This window comes from Gavia stellata, chromosome 3 (genome assembly GCF_030936135.1).
Source record: "Gavia stellata isolate bGavSte3 chromosome 3, bGavSte3.hap2, whole genome shotgun sequence".
Lineage (NCBI taxonomy): Eukaryota > Metazoa > Chordata > Aves > Gaviiformes > Gaviidae > Gavia > Gavia stellata.
This window is the reverse complement of record NC_082596.1, coordinates 1,520,468-1,545,631: the sequence shown is the minus strand read 5'-3', so window position 1 is coordinate 1,545,631 and position 25,164 is coordinate 1,520,468. Positions and strand designations below refer to the sequence as shown.

General features: G+C 59.1%; 1 protein-coding gene across 1 annotated transcript; it reads left to right on the top strand.

Moving 5' to 3' along the window:
- The first annotated feature begins 453 nt into the window (after positions 1-453).
- Positions 454-20,374, top strand: LOC104263331 (1-phosphatidylinositol 4,5-bisphosphate phosphodiesterase gamma-1-like). The gene is made up of 32 exons (XM_059836237.1): positions 454-1,130; positions 7,201-7,350; positions 7,459-7,552; positions 7,674-7,721; positions 8,319-8,403; positions 8,536-8,616; positions 8,708-8,742; positions 10,403-10,475; positions 10,588-10,689; positions 10,769-10,887; positions 10,988-11,073; positions 11,268-11,388; positions 11,504-11,672; positions 11,960-12,079; positions 12,295-12,402; positions 12,504-12,691; positions 12,903-13,103; positions 13,243-13,362; positions 13,683-13,866; positions 14,188-14,265; positions 15,454-15,557; positions 15,778-15,874; positions 16,180-16,246; positions 16,699-16,862; positions 16,985-17,081; positions 17,220-17,444; positions 17,760-17,908; positions 18,680-18,794; positions 19,036-19,197; positions 19,395-19,483; positions 19,572-19,756; positions 19,834-20,374. The coding sequence occupies exons 1-32, from the start codon at positions 911-913 to the stop codon at positions 19,883-19,885; spliced, it is 3,888 nt and encodes a 1,295-aa protein (XP_059692220.1). The 5' UTR covers positions 454-910; the 3' UTR covers positions 19,886-20,374.
- Positions 20,375-25,164: the final 4,790 nt, after the last annotated feature.

Below are 25,164 nucleotides of genomic sequence, written 5' to 3'. Positions count from 1 at the left end.
CCCAGGCGACCCCATCTCCATCCCGGGGTGCCCCCCAGCCGGCAGCAGGGCCTGGGACACCCCCAGAAAGCCGGTCCCCATCTTGAGTTCCTCTAGATGTCACCCTCAACCATCTTTTCCCCTGCTCGGATTTTCCTTTCTCCAAGATCCTGCTTTTTTTTTTTTTTTTTTTTTTTTTAAATTCCTTTCTGATCTCTTTCCGGCCATGTGTGATTGCAGTTTCCTCTGGGCGTCCATTTCATCAGCCTGAAATTAAGGAGCAGAGGAGAGGGGTGGCGGGTGGCCGGTGGGAGCCCCCCTCCCTCCCCACCCACCACCACCCCGACCCCGCATCCCGCATCCCGCCCCACCGGGACCCCGCTGCTCCCCAGACTGGCCGAGCACCCTTCGGCACCCCCTCGCTGCACCCCTCTCCCAACCCCAGCCCCGTTTGGCCCACAGGCCAGGGGGGGATCCGTCGCCTCAACGCAGGCACCATCAGTTTTGGGGTGACTTTGCTTTTTTTCGGCTGGGTTTTCCTCCCACGCCACCCTCGTTGCCCGCAAAGGTGCCCCCGCCATCCTGCAGTGGCCGGATGGTTTTTCTCCCCCCTGCCTCTGAACCGCAAGGCCATCGCCGCCGGCACTGCCCATCTTCTTCCACCGCCGCTGGATGCCAACGCCGGGGCCGGATTCAGCCTCGGCGAGAAGGTCACAGTACCTCCAGCCCACCCTTTTCCTCCCCACCGCCGCCAAGTCCGGCTCTGTGCCGCGGCCGTGGTGCGGCGGAGGGGACGTCGGCCGTAGAGGAAACCCGTGCCCGGGGCGAGTGGAGAAAATCCCCGGGGAGGTTTCAGCTATTTGGTTCGTCCTCTCCTGCATGAGACAACCCCGGCTCTGCGGCTCCGCCGGGCGATGGCCGCACAGTGAAGATGTCCGTGGCCAGGCTCAACAGCGTCAATGGCTTTCTGGAGGACGGCAGGATGGAGCCAGGGGACATGGGCAGGATCCTCCGCTGCCTGGAGATGGGCACCGTCCTCACCTTGTTCTACCAGAAGAAGTCGCAGAGGCCGGAGCGAAGGACCTTCCAGGTGAAGTTGGAGACCCGGCAGATCATTTGGAGCCGGACACCCGAGAAGGTGGAGGGGGACAGTGAGTATCAGTGGCAACGGCGCTCTGGGCTGGGGATGCGCCGGTGGGGTGGCCGGCCGCGGTGGGGTGCCTGGCAGTGGGGTGCCTGGCCATGGTGGGATGTCTTACTATGGTGGGGTGCCTGGCTGTGGGGTGCCTGGCTGTGGTGGGGTGCCCTACTGTGGTGGAGTGGCTGGCCATGGGGTGCCCATCCATGATGGGGTGCCTGGAAGTGGGGTGCCTGGCCATGGCGGGATGCCCTACTGTGGTGGGGTGCCTGGCTGTGGGGTGCCTGGCTGTGGTGGGGTGCCCTACTGTGGTGGAGTGACTGGCCGTGGGGTGCCCAGCCATGATGGGGTGCCTGGCTGTGGGGTGCCTGGCCATGGTGGGGTGCCCTACTGTGGTGGAGTGACTGGCCGTGGGGTGCCCAGCCATGATGGGGTGCCTGGCAGTGGGGTGCCTGGCCATGGTGGGGTGCCCTACTGTTGGTGAGATGCCTGGCTGCAGTGGTATGCCTGGCCACAGTGGGGTGGCTGGCTGTGGCAGGGTGTCTGCTGCAGTGGAGTGCCTGGGCATAGTGGGGTGCCTGGCTGCAATGGGGTGCCTGGCCACGGCAGAGTGCCCAGCTGCACTGGGGTGCCCAGCCGTGGTGGAGTGCCTGTCCCAGTGGGATGCCCGGCCTTGGTGGGATGCCTGGCCTTGGTGGGATGCCTGGCCATGGTGGGGTGCCTGGCCATGATGGGGTGCCTGGTTGTGGTAGAGTGCCCGGCTGTGGTGGGGTGCCTGGAAACAGTGGGGTGCCTGGCTATGGTGGGATGCCTGGTCGTGGTAGGGTGCCCGGCCACAGTGGGTAGCCTGGCCATAGTGGGGTCCTGGCCATATTTGGATGCCCTACCATGGTGGGGTCTCCAGCCGTGGTGGGGTGCCTGGACATAGTGGGGTGCCCTGCTGTGGTGGGATGTCCTACCATGGTGGGATGCCCTGCCGTGGTGGAATGCCCTACTGTGGTGGGGTGCCTGACCACGGTAGGATGCCCAGAGATACAAACGCAGGAGCTGCTGGACTGAGCAACCCTCACCTCCTCCATCCCAGCTCACATGGTCCATAAGTTGCCATGGGGCTCAAGCTGCTGCTGTTTCATCCCTGGGGTTTTATACCCTCCCTGGCAAGGAAGAAGAGGAGCCAGCCACCACTTTGACTGTTCACAGTGCTTTTAACCCCAAAAATGAGGTGCTCATGCTTCCAGGGCAGGCACCAGGATGGGGTGGAGCATGGTGGTGGCCCCATGCAAGCCAGAGAGGACTCGGCCAGCTGGGCTCTGTCCCACATGCATTAATGATGTCAATGCAAAGTTTGGACTGGTGGCACCGGCGTCCGGCACAGGAGATGCTCTCATTGGAACATCTATAAAAATCACCTTTACTTGTGGTTTCACTGGTGGCTAGTAGGGTGTTGGGGCATACTCCCACCGCCGGGCATCGATGGGGCTCCATGCCTTGATGGTTGTTACCTGGTTGCTTGTTACCTTGAGACTTGTACCTCCTCATAAAATGAGCTAAACAGAGCCAACGGGTGAAAACACAGGGTTAGAGTGACATGGAGCTATACCATCGCCTCATCCCACATCCCCATGCGGGGAGGAACCCAGTTTTAGGGTATCATCTCACCTGGACGATGGCAAAGCCCACCCTGGAGGTCTGGGAGACAACAGGTGCCTTTTCCCTGAGGGGGCTCAGAGGGTGTCATTAAAAATCACCCATCACCCAGCCAAAAATCACCACCCACCACTAATTTTGCATGAGACAGAGCAAAATCCCCAGGAGGGTTCAGTTCCCACTCGGAGGGGCCAACCCTCAGTCGGACTGCCAGCCATGGCGAGCCTTGAGCCGGGAATGAGGGTGGCACCTGGAGATGAGCATCTGCACGAGCAGAATCCGTGCTTGTCTGGACCTGCTGAGCACGGGAGCAGATTTGTGGGAGGAAGAGGGATGTGTGAGGGGAGGAAGGGCACCCAGTTTTTTGGTCCTCATGGGGAAGAGCTCGTTCTTCGCTCATGGAAATAATGCATTTCTGGCTCCTAGGGGTTTTTTTGGAGCACCACGCGCTGCCGGGTCAGGGTCTCAGGTTGTTCTCAATGCCCTGCCTCAGTTTCCCCACCAGTGCCTTGGGATCTGGCTTCTCCCATGTGATGGCCCAAAACCCCCCATGGGAATGAGTGGGCATCCTCCAAGGTCATCCAGCAGGGGCAAAAAAAAGGAAAATCCCTCTGGAAATGGTACAATCCCACTATCCACCCCCACCACCTGCTTCCTCCAGCCCTGGGTGGGAGCAATTCCAGTCTTGGTGCTGGGCTGGAGCACCTTCACCCCCCTAGTCCAGCCCTGCTCCGTGCTCACACGTCCTCCCACTCGCCGTGATATTATGGAAGCATCGGGATCTCCTATTCATCCCTGGGGTCTCGCTCCCACCCCATGCCTGACCTCACGCCTGCCCGGGCCATTTTAAATCCCCCCTTCAACCAGGCACCCCGCTTGCAGGGGGATTAGTGGGGACAACCGACAGCGCTGATGTCTCTGTTACAGACTGACAGGGCCAGGACACTGATCCTGGCTCTCCCCAGATGCTGCACCATGCAGGCTAATTACATGCTTCATTAAGCAGCGGATGGACACGTGTCCATGCCGATGGGGTCGCCTGTAGCATTGCCTCCACAATTAACCCCATCCTGGAGGGTTTCCAGTTCATCGCCCTTGGCAGACCCTGGTCCCTAGCGCAAGGATGAAATCTAGTGGAAAACAGCCCAAAAGGGATCTTTGCAAGAAATTAAAAGAAACAGGGGTGAAAGAAGCTTGGCAACCCAAGAGCGTTTTGGGGGCATGGTTTGCCACGACGACAGATAATTGGGATCACACCTCCAGCCTCGCTAACCCCAAATAATTAGAAATAGGACCGCTTGGGGAGGAGAAAATCCGGATGGGGTTTAACGCCACTGGACCAGGAGGAAAACTTTTATTTCAGGTTTTAAATCAGCTTCACAACAGCGTGAGGAGCCCTGGGGGATGTGGCCACCTGGTCCTCCCCATCCAGGAGGGTCTGAGCTGCCCCGTGTCCCGCGAGAAGGAAGGATGGAGGGAACTGTGAGGTGACACAGGTCGTGCCACCACAGCTCTGCCCGGGCTAGCGGGATTTCCCAGCACAACCATTCCCTCCAACCACTTTGCTTGGCTTTTCTCCTAATGCATAAAGAAAAATCCCAGGCTCTCAGCATCCCTAAAAGCCACAGGGCAGACCCTGGTCCTACATCATCTTCCCACCACCGCTATATTGAAAACCTTTGCACCACGCTGCTCGTTTTGCATTAGAAGAGAAAAGGGATTTTCGCAGCTGGAACTGACTTCCAGAGTGTTTTAATCGCCCAGGACCCCTGAGACAATGCGGGGAGGAGTTTGGAGACATAGTTCTGACATGATCGCTGCAAATCCGCTGCAGATGTGGTTTCCAGGAAGCCACCGGCCGCGTTGTATTGTGCAGCCCCGCGCCGCTCCCTCTTCCCTTGGCTATTCACAGACTCTGGCTATTTGCCCTGGGGAGAAGGACTTGGGGGTACTGGTGGGTGAAAAACTGGATGTGAGCCAGCAATGTGTGCTCACAGCCCACAAAGCCAAGTGTCTCCTGGGCTGCATCCAGAGCAGCGTGGCCAGCGGGTCGAGGGAGGGGATTCTGCCCCTCTACTCCGCTCTGCTGAGACCCCCCGGAGCACTGCGTCCAGCTCTGGGGTCCCCAGCACAAGGCAGACATGGACCTGGTGGAGCGGGGCCAGAGGAGGAACACGAAGATGATGAGGGGGCTGGAACAGCTCTGCTGTGGAGGAAGGCTGAGAGAGTTGGGGTTGTTCAGCCTGGAGAAGAGAAGACTCCAGGGAGACCTTCTTGTGGCCTTCCAATACTTAAAGGGGCTTCTAAGAAAGATGGGGACAGACTTTTTAGGAGGGCCTGTAGCGATAGGACAAGGGGCAATGGTTTTAAACTAAAAGAGGGGAGCTTCAGACTAGATGTAAGGAAGAGATTTTTTATGCTGAGGGTGGTGAGGCACTGGCCCAGGTTGCCCAGAGAGGTGGTAGATGCCCCATCCCTGGAAACATCCCAGGTCAGGTTGGACGGGGCTCTGAGCAACCTGATCTGGTTGGAGATGTCCCTGCTCATGGCGGGGGGGGGTGGACTAGATGGCCTTTAAAAGTGCCTTCCAACCCAAATTATTCTATGATTCTATGATTATTGGCAGCACCCAGAGGTTGGGTCTGAGGCCAGATCCTGGAGGCTTTGAATCGGGAGTATGGCTGTGTTGCAACTTGTTGGCAGAGCCCCAGTATCCGCCAGCTTCTCTCCCCTCTCTCTCGCCCTGTGGATGGGCAGGTTGGGGGATGAGCAGCTGGTTTTTAACCTATAAACCCATTTTTACCCCCAAATATCTGCCTGTTTCTACCAAAGTGGGTTTGCTATGAGACATGGGGACTGCATGGAGACAGCAACGGTGTTTCATTTCTTGAGATCTAGTCCCAAAACAAAGCACACGCAGTGGTGCGGACCCCCCCATGCATCACTTGTGCTAAAATCCCACCCTGGTTTGTGAAATTTGGCTTGCGGTCATCCAGCGAGGGAAGGCTGGATAAAGCCTCCAGTGTTTTCCGGAGCTTTTCCGCCAAGAAAAACTATTCTGCACCTCTTTTCTTGCTTAATCAGCCCAATTTCTCCCCATTCCCCAATTCCTCCCTGCATTCAGCTTTTATTTGTCCCCTTTGGATTAGGCTGAGGGTTTTTGTTGAGGCACCGGCAAGCCTGCACCCTTCCCCACCGCCACATCGGAAGCACGACAGGGCTGGAAATTCTCCGGGAAATGACCCATTTCCTCGGCAGGACAATACACCAGCATGGTGGTCCAGCCGCCCTCAGCTGCACAAAGTCCTTTCCGGTGTCAGCAGCTCAGCCCTGGAGGGCAAAGCTGCCCAGGGGTGATGCTCGTGGTATCGAGAACAACTTTGTGTGTTATTACTAATATCATCATATTATTTTTCTGCTCCGGGTGGGACGTGTCCACTCTGCAAAACCAGGATTTGGAAATCTCCCCTGGCAGTGTAGCGGTGAGGAAGACCGCGGTCCGGAAACCCAGCCCTCCCGCCGCCGGCGGGGCTTTATATAGCGAGATAATGAGAGAGCAGTGCGGCAGGAAAGAAACGCCCTGCGGTCCGGGCTGCTAGGGCTCCAAATTGCCACCTTTGGGCAGACGTCTTCAATTAAAAGATGAGCTCACCCTAACCCAGATCAGGGTCTGTCTTGGGGAGGAGAAGGCAGGGGAGAGGTGGCTGGAGATGTGCTGGCTGGGATGGGGCTGGCTGAGCCTGGAGGACACGTGGCACCCACAAAGCCGGGAAACCGGCGGGCAGCACTGTGGCAACACCCCGTCTTGGGGTTGTGGGTCCCTGGAGGACACACAGCAGTGGGGTGCCATCACACACCTGGGGGCAGAGCTGCAAGGACCTGGGCTATGGCTCCCTGGAGGACACATGGCCATGGCACCCATGGTGCCATCACACAGCTGCAGCAGTGCTGCAGGAGCATCCTGTCCTGGGGACATCGTTCCCTGGAGGACACATGGCTGTGACACCCATGGTGCTGTCACGGAGCAGCGGCAGTGCTGCAGGGACACCTCCTCCTGGGGACGCGGTTCCCTGGAGGACACATGGACCCGGCACCCATAATGCCATCATGAACCAACGGGCAGTGCTGCGGGGACACCTCATTCTGGGGACACAGCTCCCTGAAGGACGTGCAAAGCCATGGTGCCATCACACTGGTGGACATGTCACTGCAGGGCTGCAGTGACATATCTCCCTGGAGGACACATGGCCACGGCACCCCCAGTGCCATCACACACCCATAGGCAGTGCCATGGGGATGCCCCATCCTGGGGACAAGGTTCCCCAGAGGACGCATGGTCTCCTGGGTGTCCCATCCCACAACCTCCCCGAGCCCCACAAGTGGGTCCACGGTGGCAGCGTGTCAGGGGATAGTCCCGTGTTTCTTTCTCCTCGCAGTCGACATTCGGGAGATCAAGGAGATCCGCCTGGGGAAGAACTCGCGCGACTTCGAGCGCTACCCCGAGGACGCTCGCAAGCTCGACTTCACCATGTGCTTCATCATCCTCTACGGGATGGACTTCAGGCTGCGGACGCTCAGTGTGGCCGGTGTGTGGTCTCCTTCCACATTCCCCCAGCAACCCTCAGGCTCTTGCCCCCTCCCCAGCATCCCATCTCCCCCATCCCAACCTCACCACCCTCCTCTTTCTCCTCCAGCTTTCTGTGAGGAAGACATCAACCTGTGGATAACGGGCCTCAACTGGCTGGTGGCGGACACTCAGAAAGCCCAGACTCCGCTGCAGATTGAGAGGTGAGGAAGGACCAACGGGTCCCGTTTCCCAGTCCCCGTCTTGGGGTCTGGGGGACAAACACCCCCTGAGTTTGGGTCCCCCCCAGGGCTGAGTGCCATCTGTCCATCCCTTCCTTCCCAGGTGGCTGCGGAAACAGTTTGATGGGATGGACCGGTCGCGGGAAGGCAGGTGAGCATCAGCACGACCCCGTGCTGGGAAATGGCCAGTGGGTTCAGCTGGACAGGGCCATATCACCCCAGTTGCACCCCAAATCTGGAGGTTGGGAGCGGGGTTTGTGGGGCAAGGTAGTACCAGGTTATCTGGGGTTCCTGAAGGCATCAAAAATCAGAAACTCAAGCTCAAGTCCCCTCCTTGCCACTGTAGGGACCATGGGGACCCTAATGCCCCTATGCCCACTGCTGCATTTCCACCAGCACCAGGAGGGGCTGGACCATTGATGCAGCCCATAAACATCTCCCCAAGTCAGGAAAAAGCCCAAATCAAGGGAATTTGGGCTTAAATGACTATGGGGAAGGGCATCACCTCCAGATGGGATGATGGCTTAGAGCACCCGGTTGGTTCTTGGATGCACTCCCTCTAATTATAGGGGTCCTGTGCCACTGCAGGGATCCACAGCTCGGAAGGGTGGGAGCCCCATGCCAGAGACCACACTGGCACCAGGATGTGGGGTGGGACCCTCGGTGTTGGGAGCTGAGACCCATCTGGGGGTTATCCATCCTCTGTGGGGTCTGGCTGGTGCCCTGACACCGGCTTGCCCTCCCGCAGCATCACGGTGAAGGACCTGAAGGCCATGCTGCCTCAGGTGAACTACCGCGTCCCCAACATGAGGTTCCTGCGGGACAAGCTCGTGGTAAGGACCCTCCGGGCACCCCAACTGTGCAGCGAGATGGTCTTCGAGCCCCCAGAGCCGGGCTGGAGCCAGCCTCGGTGTCGCTGGCTCCGGTCAGGTGGCCCTGCTCTCATGCATCACCCTCTCTGGCAGGAGGTGGAAGCCAGGAATGAGATGACTTTCTCCCACTTCATCCAGTTCTACAAAAACCTGATGTTTGATGCGCAGAAGTCGGTAAGAGCCACAGCGCGTCCTCCCGTCCATCCCCTGCCCGGTGCAGCGTGTCCCCGCCCAGCTAAGCCCAGTCTCCTCCTTTGCCTTGCAGGTCATCGAGCAGCTGGAGCTCTCCTTCCCCTTGAGGTGAGTACCCGGGATCCTCCCGGCTCCCATTCCAGCCAAGCCTCCGAGGGTCGGATCCAGCGGCTGGGCAATGCAGCCGGGCTGCGGGGCAGAGCTGGGGGAGAGTGGAGGGTCCGGGTGGTGTGCGTGGCCCCGGAGCGTCTCCCAGTATCGGGGCAGGCTTGGGGTGGAAGGGATGGTGGGGATGGCAAGGGTGCTCTGAGGGGCAGGGATAGGAGAGGGAATAGGAGCAGCGATGGGAGAAGGGATGAGCAGGGATGGGAGAGGGGATGGGAGAGGGGATGGGTGCAGGGATGGGAGCAGGGATTTGAGTGGGGAAAGGTGTGGGGATGGGAGCAGGGATGAGCAGGGATGGGAGTGGGGATGGGAGTGTGGATGGGAGTGGGGATGGGAGCAGGGACGGGAGCAGGGATGGCAGCAGGGATGGGAGCGGGGATGGGAGCGAGCATGGCAGTATGGCAGTAGGGATGGGAGCAGGGATGAGCAGGGATGGAAGGAGGAATGGGAGAGGAGATGGGAGCAGGGATGAACAGGGATGAGCGTGGGGATGGGAGAGGGTACGGGTGCAGGGATGGGAGCAGGGATTTGAGCAGGGAAAGATGTGGGGATGGGAGCAGGGATGAGCAGGGTTGGAAGCAGGGATGGGCGAGGGTATGGGTGCAGGGATGGGAGCCAGAATTTGAGCAGGGAAAGGTGTGGGGATGGGAGCAGGGATGAGCAGGGATGGAAGCAGGGATGGGAGAGGAGATGGGAGCAGGGATGAACAGGGATGGGTGTGGGGATGGGAGAGGGGATGGGTGCAGGGATGGGAGCAGGGATGAACAGAGATGGGAGCGGGGATGGGAGCAGGGATGGGAGCAGGGATTTGAGCGGGGAAAGGTGTGGGGATGGGAGCAGGGATGAGCAGGGATGGGAGCGGGGATGGGAGCGGGGATGGGAGAGGGTATGGGAGCAGGGATGGGAACAGGGATGAGCAGGAATGGGAGAGGAGATGGGAGAGGGGATGGGAGTGGGGATGGGAGTGGGGATGGCAGTAGGGACAGGAGTGGGGATGAGCAGGGATGGGAGCGGGGATGGGAGCAGGGGTCTGAGCGGGGATGGGTGTGGGGATGTGAGCAGGGATGTGATCGGGGATGTGAGCAGGGAAGAGCAGAGATGAGCAGGGATGGGAGCAGGAATGTGAGGGGAGATGGGAACAGGGGTGTGAGTGGGGATGGGTGCAGAGAGGGGAGCAAGGATTTGAGTGGGGATAGGTATGGGGATGGGAGCAGGCATGTGACCGAGGATGGGTGCAGGGATGCGATCAGGGATGTGAGCAGGGATGGGTGCCAGGGATTCTGGGACATGTCTCCCTGTCCTCCTTCCCACATCCCTGAGCAATGCTGCATGCTCTGGCTGGGTGCCTGCCTCTCCCAGGTCGCAGGGTGACATTGGGAGTGTTTGTTCTAGCAGCACCCAACAGCTTGAGGTGCCCCTTGCACCCCCATGGCCTGTGCTTTCCCTGAGCCCCTTGCCAGCTGCTGCAGCTGGCAGGAGTGGGGCAGGAGTGGGGGGCACCAGGGCGCTAAGCTGCAGGTGGACACTGGCAGCCTCGACTCTGCCATGGGGCTTACCCCAACTCCTGTTCCCCGTCCTCACTGATGGCCACTCTGTGTCCCAGGAACGTGGACCGCCCCGAGCTGTGCCAGGTCTCCCTTTACGACTTCCAGAAGTTCCTGCTGCATGACCAGAAGGTGGGTGCCCTTAGAGACCCCTGCGGCATCCCTCTCAGCCCCAACCTCAGGGACCCCCATGCAATGCCCCAACCTGGTTCCCCCTGTAACGGTGGCTGTGTTTCCACCCCAGGAACCCTGGGCCAGCGATGTGGGCATGGTGCGGGACTACATGTGCACTTACCTCAAGGAGGGCTCCAGCGAGGCGGTGGACCCCTCCTTCCAGCTGGATGAGGTGGGTGGCCCCACACGGCACCCACCCAGGGGTGTCTCCCCAGCCCCGGCAGGCTCTGACCTCTCTTCTTCCCCCCTAGTTCCTCACGTACCTCTTCTCCAAGGAGAACATGGTGATGGATGCCAAGTATGAGCGTGTGGTGCCTGAGGAGATGAACCACCCCCTGTCCCAGTACTGGATCTCCTCCTCCCACAACACGTAAGGACAGGGTGGGCTTTCCTCGGGGACCTCTGTAAGCATCCCATCACCCCGGCCAGGGCAGCCCTGGCCACTGATGGTCCCTCTCTCTCCTCTGCAGGTACCTGACGGGGGACCAGTTCTCCAGCGAGTCCTCCCTTGAGGCATACGCCCGCTGCCTGCGCATGGGCTGCCGCTGCATCGAGCGTGAGTCCCCCCAGCACTCTGCAGTGATGCTCAGTCCCCCCTGGCACCCCACAGTCCATCAGACAGACCGTCCCCTGCACCCATCCCATGGCACTGCGTGTGGGGTCTTCCATGTCCTTTGGGGGCCCAAAAACATGGTCCCCAGTGCACAGTTGGTGACTGGTATGCATTAACTGAGGTGTCTCTCCACTCAGTGGACTGCTGGGATGGCCCAGACGATCTCCCCATCATCTACCATGGCCACACGCTCACCTCCAAGATCAAGTTCCTGGATGTGCTGCACACCATCAAGGAGCACGCGTTTGTCACCTCCGAGTAAGTCCCAGCCCCCCAACAACACCCCAGTTCTGGGACAGACAGGGAACCCCTGCCCAAATTCCCCACTCCTTCACCTTTTTCCCAAGCCACCTTTCCCACCTGCTTCCTCCAGGTTCCCCATCATCCTCTCCATCGAAGACCACTGCAGCATCGTCCAGCAGAGGAACATGGCCTCCCACTTCAAGAAGGTCTTCGGGGACATGCTACTCACCAAACCAGTGGACATCAATGCCGATGAGCTGCCCTCACCCACCCAGCTCAAGAAGAAGATCCTAATCAAGGTGTGGGGCTGGCACCACCCCAAAGCGCCTCTTTGCGGGAGGGGCAAGGACCATGTAGGGCTGGGAGGAATGGTGATTATCCCAAATCTTGGGACTCGAGGGCAGTATCTCTCTATGCACGCACAGTAGGACGTTAGAGAGACATCCTACTGCAAGAGGCGGTCAAGGGGAACAGGGGGTGGTGGAGAGGGACCTGTAGAAGCCCAGGCGTGGCCTGAGGTCTGGGAGCTCAGTGTGATGGGGACACCATGCCCACTGCTGAGCTCCCCTGCCTGGACTGTCCCCAGCACAAGAAACTGGTTGAAGGGAACCTGTACGAGGAGGTCTCCACCGCCAGTTACTCGGAGAACGACATCAGCAACTCCATCAAGAATGGCATCCTCTACCTTGAAGACCCCATCGACCATGTAAGGGTCTCCCTGCTGATGGCAGCCAGGGGCCGAGCGGGGTCTATCAGATGGGGGATGAACATTGGGTTTTGGGGTGGGCATTGGGCATGGGCTCTCCTAGACCATTGCAATGCCATGGGGCGATGGGATAGGGGCAGAAACAGAGGTCTCAAAGCCCCACCCCTCCATGCCACCATCCTCCCCACCCCGGTGATGCTCTTCCTCCCTCCCAGACCTGGAGCCCCCATTATTTCGTCCTGACAAGCAACAAGATCTACTACTCAGAGGAGACATCCCGCTACCAGTTTAATGAGGATGAGGAAGAGGTGGAGCAGAAGGAGGTGCGTGAGGGGCAGGATGCATCCATGGGCAAGGGGATTTAGGGAGGACTCTGTGGGGAGGGTGAGAGGGTGGCAACACCCATTTTGGGGTGAACTTGCAGGAGTTCAACAACAACGAGCTGCACTTCACGGAGAAGTGGTTCCATGGGAAGCTGGGAGGTGGCCGTGATGGGCGGCAGATCGCCGAGAAGCTGCTGCATGAGTACTGCACTGAGACGGGTGGCAAGGACGGCACCTTCCTGGTGCGCGAGAGTGAGACCTTCGTGGGCGACTACACCCTCTCCTTCTGGTAGGAACCTCAGGGTGGGAGGCAGGATCCCACTCTCCCCAAGCTGGGGGTTGGCCCTCCAGCCAATCCCTGGTTTGGTGTCTGCAACGGCATTTTTGGGGGAAAATGCCACCTTTTTGCGTGGCACATGGACCCCCAAGCGTGGGATGGTGGGGACGTGGACCTGAATTAACTCACACACCACCCCCCCTTCACCCCATCACCGTGACAGGAGGTCCAGCCGGGTGCAGCACTGTCGGATCCACTCGCGGCAGGAGGCCGGTGCCACCAAGTTCTACCTGACGGACAACCTGGTCTTCGACAGCCTCTACAGCCTCATCTGCCACTACCGCGAGGTGCCGCTTCGCTGCAACGAGTTCGAGATGCGCCTCACTGACCCCGTCCCCCAACCCAATGCCCATGAGAGCAAAGAGTGAGGATAGTCCCCATCTCCGTCCCCTTGGTCCCCTGGGTCCATCAGCCTCCTCCATCCCTGGTGTCAGCTCTTGGGTGCCCCCCAGGATGTGGGGATGCCAGCACTAGCCCACCACCTCTGTTCTCTGCCCGGCCAGGTGGTACCACGCCAGCTTGACGCGCCTGCAGGCCGAGCACATGCTGATGCGGGTCCCACGGGATGGAGCCTTCCTGGTGCGCAAGCGCAGTGAACCCAGCTCCTATGCCATCTCCTTCCGGTGAGTATGGCCATCTCAGTACCCCGAGGCCGGTTGCGCTCGGCCGCGGTGCCCCTGTTGCAATCCAAGCTGAGAACTGCCCAGCTCATGTCTGTTGTAACTCCATGCTGGGCAGCGGGGGTTTGTTCTGGGTCAGCAGGGTGACACAGTGGGACACAAGATGCTGTCATGGGGAGGCTGCGGTGATGGGAAAGCCACGTCTTCAGGGCAGTCACACCGGTGGCATCCCTCCCAGGGCAGGGCGTCACCTCCTGCCCATCCCCATCATGGAGCCAGGGTCCGGCCACCCCTCATGGCCCCCCTGGCTCTCTTGGCCCCAGGGCGGAGGGGAAGATCAAGCACTGCCGCATCCAGCAGGAAGGTCGGCTCTTCATGCTGGGCAGCTCAGCAGAGTTTGAGAGCCTTGTGGACCTCGTCAGCTACTATGAGAAGCACCCACTCTACCGTAAGATGAAGTTGCGTTATCCCATCAACGAGGAGACTCTGGAGAAGATGGGCACCACCGTGAGTGCTTCTGGTGGTGGGGATGGTGGGGACGGGAGCTCTGTGCCGTGGGCAACCCAGTCCCATCCCCAGCTCCACCATGGTGGGAAGGCCTTCTCCAACCTCTTAGGTGAAGCCCAACCAGAACCAGCCAAGCCCTTTTCACAGCCATTGCCCACAGTTATAACTCCACCATCCATAATTCACTTCCAACGAGTTGTAAAGGGATATTAGGTCCCTCTCAACCTCCTCTGGATCACACATGATGGCCCAGCTCCCATCACATCCCCTTGTAGCCCCTGCCCGCATCCAGGTGACCCACTCAGGTGTCTTTCCTTGCAGGAGCTGGACTATGGAGCCCTGTATGAGGTGCGGACCCCCCACTTCTACGTAGAGGCCAACAAGATGCCAATGGCCAGGGTAAGGGGCTGAGCACCTGGGAGGTGGAGGGCGGTGGGATATGATGATTCTAGTGCTGGGGCTCCTGGACGGTGTCCCTCCAGACCCACCACATCTCCCACCACTGACCAGAGAAGTGGTGACATTTTGCTGCATTTTTCTGACCCTTGAGTGATGCTGGAGCTGGTAGGACCTTTCTCACCTCGCCATCACTTTGGGACAGTCCAAGTTCCAGTGACAGCATCGTAATGGTGTGATGGGCGAGGTCTGGAGAGAGCCCAGCCCGGAGCAAGGAGCTGGCACAAGTTTGCCGCAACAGTGTGGAAACTCCAATGGATCCCTTTGCACTGGGGAACCCCAAAAGAGCAGGTTTAGGGTCAGTTCCCAGGTGGTGCAGTCTCCATCCTTGGAAGTTTTGGGGACTGGGCTGGTCTGGGAGCTGACCCTATCTCCATCCTGAGAGGTTTTTAGGACTGGGCATGTTTCAGAGCTGACCCAGTCTCCATCCTTGGAGGGTTTTGGGATGGGACCGGTCTCAGAGCTGACCCAATCTCCATCCTTGGAGGGTTTTGGGATGGGACTGGTCTCAGAGCTGACCCAGTGTCCATCCTGAGAGGTTTTTGGGACTGGACTCATCTCATAGCTGACTCAGTCTCCATCCTCAGATGTTTTTGGGACTCAGCTGTTCTCGGAGCTGACCTAGTCTCTATTCTCAGAAGTTTTTGGGACCGGGCTGGTCTCAGAGCTGACACTGGAGGAGGCTGGACTGGAGCCCTAAGGTTCCTTCCCTGTGATCCTACAATCCCATGATCCAGCACTGCTGTGCCTTAAAGGTCCCTTTGCAGCAGAGCAGGTCTCAGGCTAAGACCAGACACGGGAAAGCTTAACCCAAAGGGTTTTCTTCCAGGGAGTGGGGGATTAACCCCTTCAGTGCACCAGGAGAAACCATTGGGGGACATAGCAGAGGAACCCGCTTTGTGCTGAACGTGGTGGTCCTACAGGACCATGGGTGCCTCCAGCCCTCCTGTCCCCTCTAACATATCTCACTGCTGGCATGGGCAATTTGGGGGCATCATTTGGGGTGTCGGACCCTCAGGAGCCCCCATGCTCCACCGTGGGGGCTCAAGGAGCCCCCTGAGTGGGGCGCGCTGCCTGCCAGTGTCCCCGGGCGCTGGGTGGTGACACATGTCCCTCTCCCTGGTGGTCCAGTGCACAGTGAAGGCTCTCTACGACTACAAAGCACAGCGAGAGGACGAGCTGTCGTTCTGCAAGCAGGCCATCATCCACAACGTCGACAAGCAGGATGGCGGCTGGTGAGGGTGATTGGGTGGCCCCTGGGTGGGCATCGCCGGGGGTGGGGGGTGCAGGGGACACCCCGGGTTTTCCCGTGGGTTGTCCTGCAGTGGGTTTTAACTGCCTCCTTTTCTGTCCCCCCACCCCTTCTCCGACTGCTCCCCAACATTGCATGCAGCATGAACACCCCTGTCCCCCCCCAAATCAGTCCGCTTGCCTTGATCCTCTCACCCCTTGCAGGTGGCGGGGGGACTACGGGGGCAAGAAGCAACTGTGGTTCCCAGCCAACTATGTGGAGGAGATCGTCAGCACTCAAGCGCAGGAGCAGGATGAGGCCGTGAGTATCCTGTCCCCATGCACCTAGGACCAAGGATGACCAAGATGCTCCCAGCCTTGTGCCAGCCTGGATCCTTATCCAAAGGCTGGGGGATACTCCTGACCCCGTGCCAACCCAAACCCTTATCCGGAGGCTGGTTGATGCTCAACCGCGGAGCAGAGTATGCCAAGAGGGTGTTTTTTCTCTGCTTTTGCTCGAACTTGGCCGATTCCAAGGGATGGAGGGAGGTTGCCAAACGGAGTGGGCACTGGGCTCTGCCCCGTAGAGCCGGCCCCCACCAACCCTTCTTCCTTCCTCTCTTGCAGTCATCAGAAAACAGCCCCCTGGGGAACTTCTTGAAAGGCTTCATCGACGTGCCATCCTGCCACGTCGGTGAGTGTCCCCACCACGTCCCTGCCACAGCTGCGGGAGCCTGCTGGGTGGCACACACCCCGCACGGAAGCTCAGTGCCGTGAGCTGAAGCTCCCCAAACTCATCATGCAATTGCCAGCCGGGCTCACGCTTGGCACAATGTGCCGGGGAGCAATGCGAGGCCGGGTTCTGAGGGCTTTGGTTCATTTTGGAGGGATTCAGTGGAATTCGGAGGTCTGGATGATTCAGGGGATATTTACCCCTGGCTGAAAGGAAAATGCATTTCAGAGCGGAAAGCTGAAAGTATTCATTAGAAAAACGGGACCCTCACAAGAGGAGGACCCCAACAGCTGGTGGGGTGCCAGGGGACACTGGTGGGGGCCCGGGAGCGGGACCGCTGAGGTTTCGTTTGCTCCACAGAGCCATCCGTTGGGAATGCCTTCGAGTAAAGCCCCCCTCTGATGTCCTTATAGTTATCTCCAAAGACGGGAGGAGCTCCAAACCATTTGTCTTCACCATCCATTCCCAGCAGATGTCCCACGCAGCCCAGTCGCTGGACGTGGCCGCAGACACGCAGGAGGAACTCAGCGAGTGGGTGGCCAAGATCCGAGAGGCCACGCAGAACGCCGACGCCAGGGTGAGGGGCACCGGGGCGCAGAGGATGGGGGTGGATGGTCCCATCCCCCAGCGGATGGTCCCTAATGTCTCCGAAGGAGGAGGCTGGGGGGAGACATTCAGCTCCTGTTTTTCCTTGTGCAGATGCAAGAGGGGAAGATCATGGAGCGGCGGAAGAAGATTGCGCTGGAGCTCTCCGAGCTGGTTGTGTATTGCCGCCCGGTGCCGTTTGATGAGGACAGTAAGAGCTGGAGAAGGGGGGTGATGGGATGAGCATGGGAAGAGATGGGTAGGGGAAACCAAATGGTCGTGGTGGGCCAAACCCTGGGCCACCAGAGAACCCCACGTCCTCCACTGATGGCCATCTCGGTGCTTTCAGAGATTGGCACGGACAAGGCGTGCTACCGGGACATGTCCTCCTTCCCGGAGACCAAGGCAGAGAAGTATGCCAACCGCAGCAAGGGCAAGAAGTTCCTGCAGTACAACCGGCGCCAGCTCAGCCGCATCTACCCCAAAGGGCAGCGCCTGGACTCCTCCAACTACGATCCATTGCCCATGTGGATCTGTGGTAGCCAGCTCGTGGCCCTCAACTTCCAGACGCCTGGTAAATCCTGCTCCTGAGGTGGTTGCTGGGTTCATCCCCCCAGGTCACCCCCAAAATCCTCATCCCCGGTGGCTCTGCCCTAGATCTGTTTGCTGGAGGTGGTTTGGATGATGTCTCCAACCTTTGTCCTCATCCTGATGGGGACATCTCCATGCAATTCTTGGGTGCTTCATGCAAAACCCAGCTGCCCCCCTTCTCCAACCAGGGTTGGGAGCTATTAACAGGCAGTTTTCCAGGGCAGGACGTTCTGCCCGATGACCTTGGGGAGGTCCCTGAGCCCCATGGCTCAGAGCTGCTCTGTCCCCATGGCCGCAGACAAGCCAATGCAGCTGAACCAGGCGCTCTTCATGCTCGGCGGCCGCAGCGGCTACGTCTTGCAGCCTGACATCATGAGGGACGAGACGTTTGACCCCTTCGACAAGAACAGCCTGAAGATCGTGGAGCCCATCACGGTGCAGCTGCAGGCAAGTGGGCGAGGACGGCAAGTCCACCCTAAGGTGGTCACCATCAAGATGGGGGCTTGCTTAATCCTCTGTTTTGGGTCAACTGGGGGTGGTTTTTACATGTTTCAGCCCCATATTTGCTCCATGGAGATCATTACCCCATGATCTCTTCGTTTTTTTTTTTTTTCCACTTGCAACATCATTTTTCCCAGGGGAGAACTGCATAATTGCACAGAGCTGAGCCCAACCTGAGCGAGAGCAAGGTGAAGGGTAAAGTAGATAATAAGCCCAGAAGCACCTTACCCAACCCTTGGGTAATTTTGGTGTTAGAGCTGGGACAGGTTGTTTTGTAGGCACCTGACTCTTGAGCACAGCACAAACGCAGCAAACATTTTTAAAATAATTTGGTGGATACGGCTAAAATCAAACTAAAACAGGTCCAAGGTTATAAATAAGGTGTGATGTGGCTAATTATGGCCATGAAGCTTTTGGCAAGCCCAAAAAACCCAAAATTTTTTGCGATGAGGGTGGTGAAACACTGACCCAGGTTGCCCTGAGAAGTTGCAGATGCCCCAACCCTGGAAACATTCCAGGTCAGGTTGGATGGGGCTCTGAGCAACCTGATCTAGTTGAAGATGTCCCTGCTCATTGCAGGGGGGTTGGACTAAATGCCCTTTAAAAGTCCCTTCCAACTCAAACCATTCAATGATTCTATGATTCTAAAACAGCCAAGCCCTGGAGAGTCCTTCCTCGTCTGACATAGCCAGACCTCACCCTCCTTTCCTTCTGCAGATCCTCGGTGCCCGGCACCTACCCAAGAATGGGAGGAGCATCGTGTGCCCCTTCGTGGAGGTGGAGGTGTGCGGCTCCGAGTACGACAACAGCAAGAACAAGACAGACGTCGTAGGTGAGGGTCCATGCGGGTAACATTCCCACTCATCCTCTCCACCCCGGGGACAGGTGGGGACGCTGGGACAGCCCTAACTGTGCCCTTTGGGGTCCTCTTGGACATGTGAGTGATGGGGCTGGGTTTCATGGAGGAGTGAAGAGGACAGGCATCTCCCACTAACGTGCTGGTGCCATGACGGCGATGTCCATGTGTCTTGCCCAGCTCTGATCACCCCCTCTCTCTCCTCGCCCCCCCCCAGCCGACAACGGCTTCAACCCCGTCTGGCTCTTCAAGCAGTTCGTCTTCGACATCAACAACCCCGAGTTCGCCTTCCTCCGCTTTGTGGTATATGAGGAGGACATGTTCAGTGACCCCAACTTCTTGGCACAAGCCACCTTCCCCGTCAAGGGCCTCAAAACAGGTATGGTCCCTCTATCCACACAATCATCATCATCATCATCGAATCATAGAATGGTTTGGGTTGGAAGGGACCTTTAAAGGTCATCTAGTCCAACCCCCCTGCAATCATCATCATCATTATTTCCTTGGGGATCTGGCCATGGTGAGGGGCTCAGACCCTACCATGGGGCTGAGCTCATGTCATCGTGTTGTGTCCAGGCTACCGGTCGGTGCCGTTGAAGAACAGCTACACCGAGGACCTGGAGCTCGCCGCCCTCCTCATCCACATTGAGATCATCAACGCCAAGGCAGGTGGTCCAGGCAGCTTGGGGAACCCCGTGACTCAGTTTCCCCAGCTGTCCACCCCACCAGCCTCATAGCCTTTTGTCAGAGCAGGAGGAAGACGAGGAGAACCTCTACTCGTCCATCCAGCAGCTACGGGACCGCGCCAGCGAGCTCTCCAGCCAAGTCTCCAGCTATGAGCGCACCAACGGCTGTGACTCCCGCTACCAGCAGCGCCTCGATGAGTTACGGGCGGCCCAGGAGCGGCTCATGGAGCTCACCGAAGTCCGCAACCGCAAGTGAGTGTCCCCTCCCCGTGCCTTCAGGAGGTCCCTTTCAGGAGGGTCCCTAAGGCCACCACCCTGCTCCTCACCAGGTTGATGGAGAAGAAGAAGAGGGACCGGCAAATGGTCACCAAACGCAACTGAGCTGGATGGACACGAGCCCGCCAGCCCGCTGCGGACCCCCCCCGCCACCTCCTCTCCTGCTGCAAAGGGAGGTGGGGTGGCCGGATCTGGACCCCCCCATGCCCGGGGCTGGGCGATAGCGGTGTGACAGATTTGGGGACGAAAGGGGACTTCGGGTAGCTCTGCCTGTGACATTTCTCCATCGGGGTGAGGCAGGAGGTGGGATGCTCCAGCATAAATCCCGGGCACCTCTGGTTTCGTCCCATGTCCCCTGGAGCTGGTGGCCGCATCCCTGTCCCCACGGGGTGGCCACCATAGCTCCTCTTCACCCCACGTCCTCTGTGTCCCACCACCCCATGGTGGGGAGGGGTGATGAACCCCACAACCGATGGGGAAACTGAGGCACCGGTGCTCAGCCGGCCCTGGATGGGGCAGGACCGGCCACCTCCATCCTGGGGACAGGACTGACTGGCAATGAGGCACCAGGATGGGGATGCGGGGGACACTTTTTGGGGGGGTAGGGGGGCATTTTGCCCCCCCCACTATAAATATCTGTATTTTCTTCTTTTATTCAGCCTGTACATACAGCACGGGGGGGTGGGTCTGTACCAGCCGCAGTATTAGGGCACAGGGGGGACCCCAAAATGTCTGGACATGCCCCCGGGATGGGCACGAGGGAGTGGGGGACCAGGTCTGGGGGTGCCCCGCGGGGCCGGGTGGCCGGTGAAGGGGTGCCCCAAGCAGGCACCGCGCAGACGCGGGCACCAAGGTGGCCCCAGAGGGGACAGGGATGTCCCCGAGGTGACACCAGCGTTGGCACCAAACCCTGGGGACCGGGACAGATCCTGCCAGTAAAGCCAACAGAGGTGGTGCCCGGCGGGGGCGGTGGCTGGGGACATCTTGGGGTGTCCCCCCGGGGTCGAGGCGTCCCGGCGGGGGGATCTGTGTATTCTTTGTATGAAAATATATCTATTTAGCCAATATTTATACCCTGTTGCCATGCTCTGATCCTCCCCCCTGCTCTGCCCCCAGTGCCAATGTCCCCAGGGTGGGTGATGTCCCCAGGGCGGTGGCTCAGTGGTCCTGGATCCCTGAGCTCAGTGTGTCACCCTTGTCCCCATGACGTGTCCCAGCGGTGGTGGGGACACCCAGGGGGTGCGTGGTTTTGGGGCTGTGGATGTGTGTGGTGTGGCAGGCAGGGCCACCCGGGGAGGGGACACAGGACACAGGCCAGGGGACACGGGCTACGAGGCAGAGGGCCAGGGGGACACAGGGCACAGGGGTGTGGGGACACAGGGACAATGGACACAGCACCGTGGGGATGCAGGACACAGGATCATGGGGACACAGGGCTGTTGGGACAGAGGGCTCTGGGGGGACAGGGCTATGGGGCCATGGGACACAGGGCCGTGGGGGGACATAGCTATGGGGACGCAGGGTCACAGGGCCATGGGGACATAGGGCTATGGGGACACTGGGCTATGGGGGACACAGGGCAATGGGAACACGGGACACAGCACCATGGAGGGACACAGCTATGGGGACGCAGGGTCAGGGCCATGGGGACATAGGGCTATGGGGACACTGGGCTATGGGGACACAGGGCAATGGGGACATGGGACACAGGGCCATGGGGGTCACAGCTGTGGGGACACAGACCTACGGGGCGACACAGCTATGGGGACGCAGGGTCACAGGGCCATGGGGACACAGTGTGATGGGGACATGGGGCTATGGGGACACAGGGCAATGGGGACACGGGACACAGGGCCATGGGGACACACAGCTATGGGGATGCAGGGTCACAGGGCCATGGGGACATGGGGTTATGGGGACACTGGGCTATGGGGGACACAGGGCCATGGGGACATAAGACACAGGGTCATGGGGACACACAGCTATGGGGATGCAGGGACACAGAATCACAGAATCACAGAATCACAGAATCAGTACGGTTGGAAAAGACCTGTAAGATCATCGAGTCCAACCTGGGGGGGGGGGGGGGGGGGGGGGGGGGGGGGGGGGGAACAAAAAAAAACCACCCACAAAAAAAAAAAAAAAAAACCCACAACCACAAAACCCACGCCACACAACAATAACAAGCCACAACCCACCCAACACCACACAGCACCATGTCCATCAAGCTACATCCCACAATGCCACATCCACACGTTCCTTGAACACCTCCAGGGAGGGTGACTCCACCACCTCCCTGGGCAGCCTGTTCCAGTGTTTCACCACTCTCTCAGTAAAGAACTTTTTCCTAATATCCAGCCTGAACTTCCCCCGGCATAACTTGAGGCCATTTCCTCTTGTCCTGTCACTCGTCACTTGGGAGAAGAGACCAACACCCACCTCTCTGCAACCCCCTTTCAGGCAGTTGTAGAGAGCGATAAGGTCTCCCCTCAGCCTCCTCTTCTCCAGGCTAAACAACCCCAGCTCGCTCAGCCGCTCCTCATAAGACTTGTGTTCCAGACCCCTCACCAGCTTCGTCGCCCTTCTCTGGACACGCTCCACCACCTCAATGTCCTTCTTGTAGTGAGGGGCCCAAAATTGAACACAGTATTCGAGGTGCGGCCTCACCAGCGCCGAGTACAGGGGCCCGATCACCTCCCTGCTCCTGCTGGCCACACCATTTCTGATGCAAGCCAGGATGCCGTTGGCCTTCTTGGCCACCTGGGCACACTGCTGGCAATGGGGGGCCATGGGGACACGGGTATATGGGGACACGGGTCTATGGGGACACAGGGCAATGGGGACATGGGACACAGGGCCATGGGGACATGGGGGGACACAGCTATGGGGGACACAGACCTATGGGGCCATGCAGCTATGGGGACGCAGGGTCACAGGGCCATGGGGACTCAGGGCCATGGGGACGCACAGCTATGGGGATGCAGGGTCACAGAGCCATGGGGACACGGGGCTATGGGGACACAAGGCCATGGTGACATGGGGACATGGGGCCATGGGGACACAGGGCTATGGGGACACGGGGCCATGGGGACACGGGGACATGGGGCCATGGGGACACAGGGCTATGGGGACACTGGGCTATGGGGACACAGGGACACTGGGACACAGGGCCATGGGGACACAGGGCTATGGGGACACGGGGCTATGGGGACACAGGGCCATGGGGACATGGGGCTATGGGGACACAGGGCTATGGGGACGCAGGGCCATGGGGCCATGGGGCTATGGGGACACGGGGACACAGGGCTATTCGGACACAGGGCTATGGGGACACAGGGCTATGGGGACATGGGGCTATGGGGACACGGGGCCATGGGGACATGGGGCTATGGGGACACGGGGACACTGGGACGCGGGGACACAGGGCCATGGGGACACAGGGCTATGGGGACACGGGGCTATAGGGACACAGGGCCATGGGGCCATGGGGCTATGGGGACACGGGGACACAGGGCTATTCGGACACAGGGCTATGGGGACACGGGGCTATGGGGACACGGGGCCATGGGGCCATGGGGCTATGGGGACTCCGTACACGTCCCGCAGCCCGCGACGAGCCTCCCGCCGCCCCTAGCGCCCAGCAGGGGGCGGGGCGGCGCAGCCCCCCGAGACCCGCCCCTTCCCCTTCACTGGCTACCTGCCTTGCCCCTGGCCTCTTCCTATTGGCTGGCAAGCCGGCGGCAGAGGGGCGGGCCGGAAGCGTTGGCGCGTGGCGGCGCCGCTCTGGGCTGCGCCGCCCGCGGCTCTGTGGTGGCGTCTCCTGAGGCGGAAGAGCGGGGCCGGGGCGGCGGCGGGAGACGGTGAGAGCGGGGGGCCGGGGGGGGGTCCGCGCCGGGATTACCCCCCCCACACCCCCGGCCTCTCCCCCTGCGGCCTCCCCTCCTCAACCGTCGTCCCACAGCGGCGCCTTCCCCCTCCCTGGCGTCCCCCGTCCCCTGCGGGGCCCTCTCAGCCCCTGCCCGGGCCCCGGTACCTCAGGGACAGACCCCCCTGGAGAGCCTTCCCCCACCCCGGCCTCAGTTTACTGCTTTAATTTCGCTTTAATTTGAATCATCCATCGCTTTCCAGGTTCCCCTCAGCATTATCCATCGCGTCTCAGCGCCGTTTAAATCATCACAAGCCCAAATATCGCACATTGGTCTGGATGTGCTTTTATTTCTATTAACCTGGGAGGGAATTGCATATAATCTGTTGTTAAAGAGATGGTTTATTCTTGGTTTTGATGAGGAAAGCGGTTTATTCTTGGTTTTGTTGAGGAAAACGGTTTATTCTTGGTTTTCCTCTTTTGGCAGGGTGTAAAGCACGGTGAGGTTTATTCTAATCCTTGTGGAGAAAGAACTTTAAAAAAACAAAGTAAAATAAAACCGAGGTCCTGAAAATGGAAGATTGAACAGGGGGGTTTGGGACATAATGTTACTCTTTAATTCTATCCTTTAAAAAATCACAGAATTTCAAGCTTTTGCATCCCCGGCAGAGTTATAAAACATCAGCAGCAAGTTGCGTGGATGGGAAAGAAGGGAACTGCTGCGCTCCGCGGGATTTCATCCACCTCTGCAGCCTGCTGTTGCCTCCCAACTTGCTTATTGCAAAGCAGAGGGGCTCGCCCTGTACCCCCGTTAGTTCCCCGTGACTTCGAGGTGCTCATCCCGGAGTGAATTGCGCTGGCTTCCCTGCAGATTTGGCGTTCTGCTGGCAGGAGTCCCTCGGTAGAAAGAAGGAAGAACGCGAGCGTGGTTTGCACCGTCGTGGCAGGGCCCTGCCTCGCTGCCGCGCGTTCGGTTCTTGAATCTCTGGCTATACACGTGAAATTAGCTGCCTTGGCAGACCCAAGTGGATGCTACTTGAGGACACCCATGGTTTTCTGGGAGGTTATTCCATTTTGAGACCAGACCTTCAGCTGCAGCAAAGGAGCGTTGCCCAAAAGCAGCACAGCAGCATTTGGATCAGGTCTCCGAGCCATCTTCCCACCCGCTAAGGTTAAAAAATAAGAGTGAAAAGGAGATGGCTCCTGTAGGAAGCTGCCACGATGAGCCCAAAGGAAAGCTCCAGGATCTGATCAGCCATCATGTGATTTCTTTTTTCCAACACAAGCAGGGATTTATCTTTTCCTAATACTTTAAAAAATGAGCTCTCTTGATATTCATCTCCAGTGAAGTCCCCAGTAACGCTGCCCTGCTCCTTGCTGAGCTCTGCACAGCCTTTCTATTCAGGCTCTGCCTGTTTTCCTCCCAGCCCACCCGTTTATCGTTCTTGTGAGCAGCTGCGTTTGTGCTTCCTGCCGCAATGCCTTGAGTGTGTTTCTACTTCCCTTAATTGCATCTGCT

Excerpts from the sequence above, each read along its gene's own strand:
- LOC104263331 (XM_059836237.1), top strand. The coding sequence starts at position 911 with ATGTCCGTGGCCAGGCTCAACAGCGTCAATGGCTTTCTGGAGGACGGC. Across the intron at positions 7,722-8,318 it reads GACCGGTCGCGGGAAGGCAG|CATCACGGTGAAGGACCTGA; the intron begins GTGAGCATCAGC and ends GCCCTCCCGCAG. Across the intron at positions 16,863-16,984 it reads CGCAGAACGCCGACGCCAGG|ATGCAAGAGGGGAAGATCAT; the intron begins GTGAGGGGCACC and ends TTCCTTGTGCAG.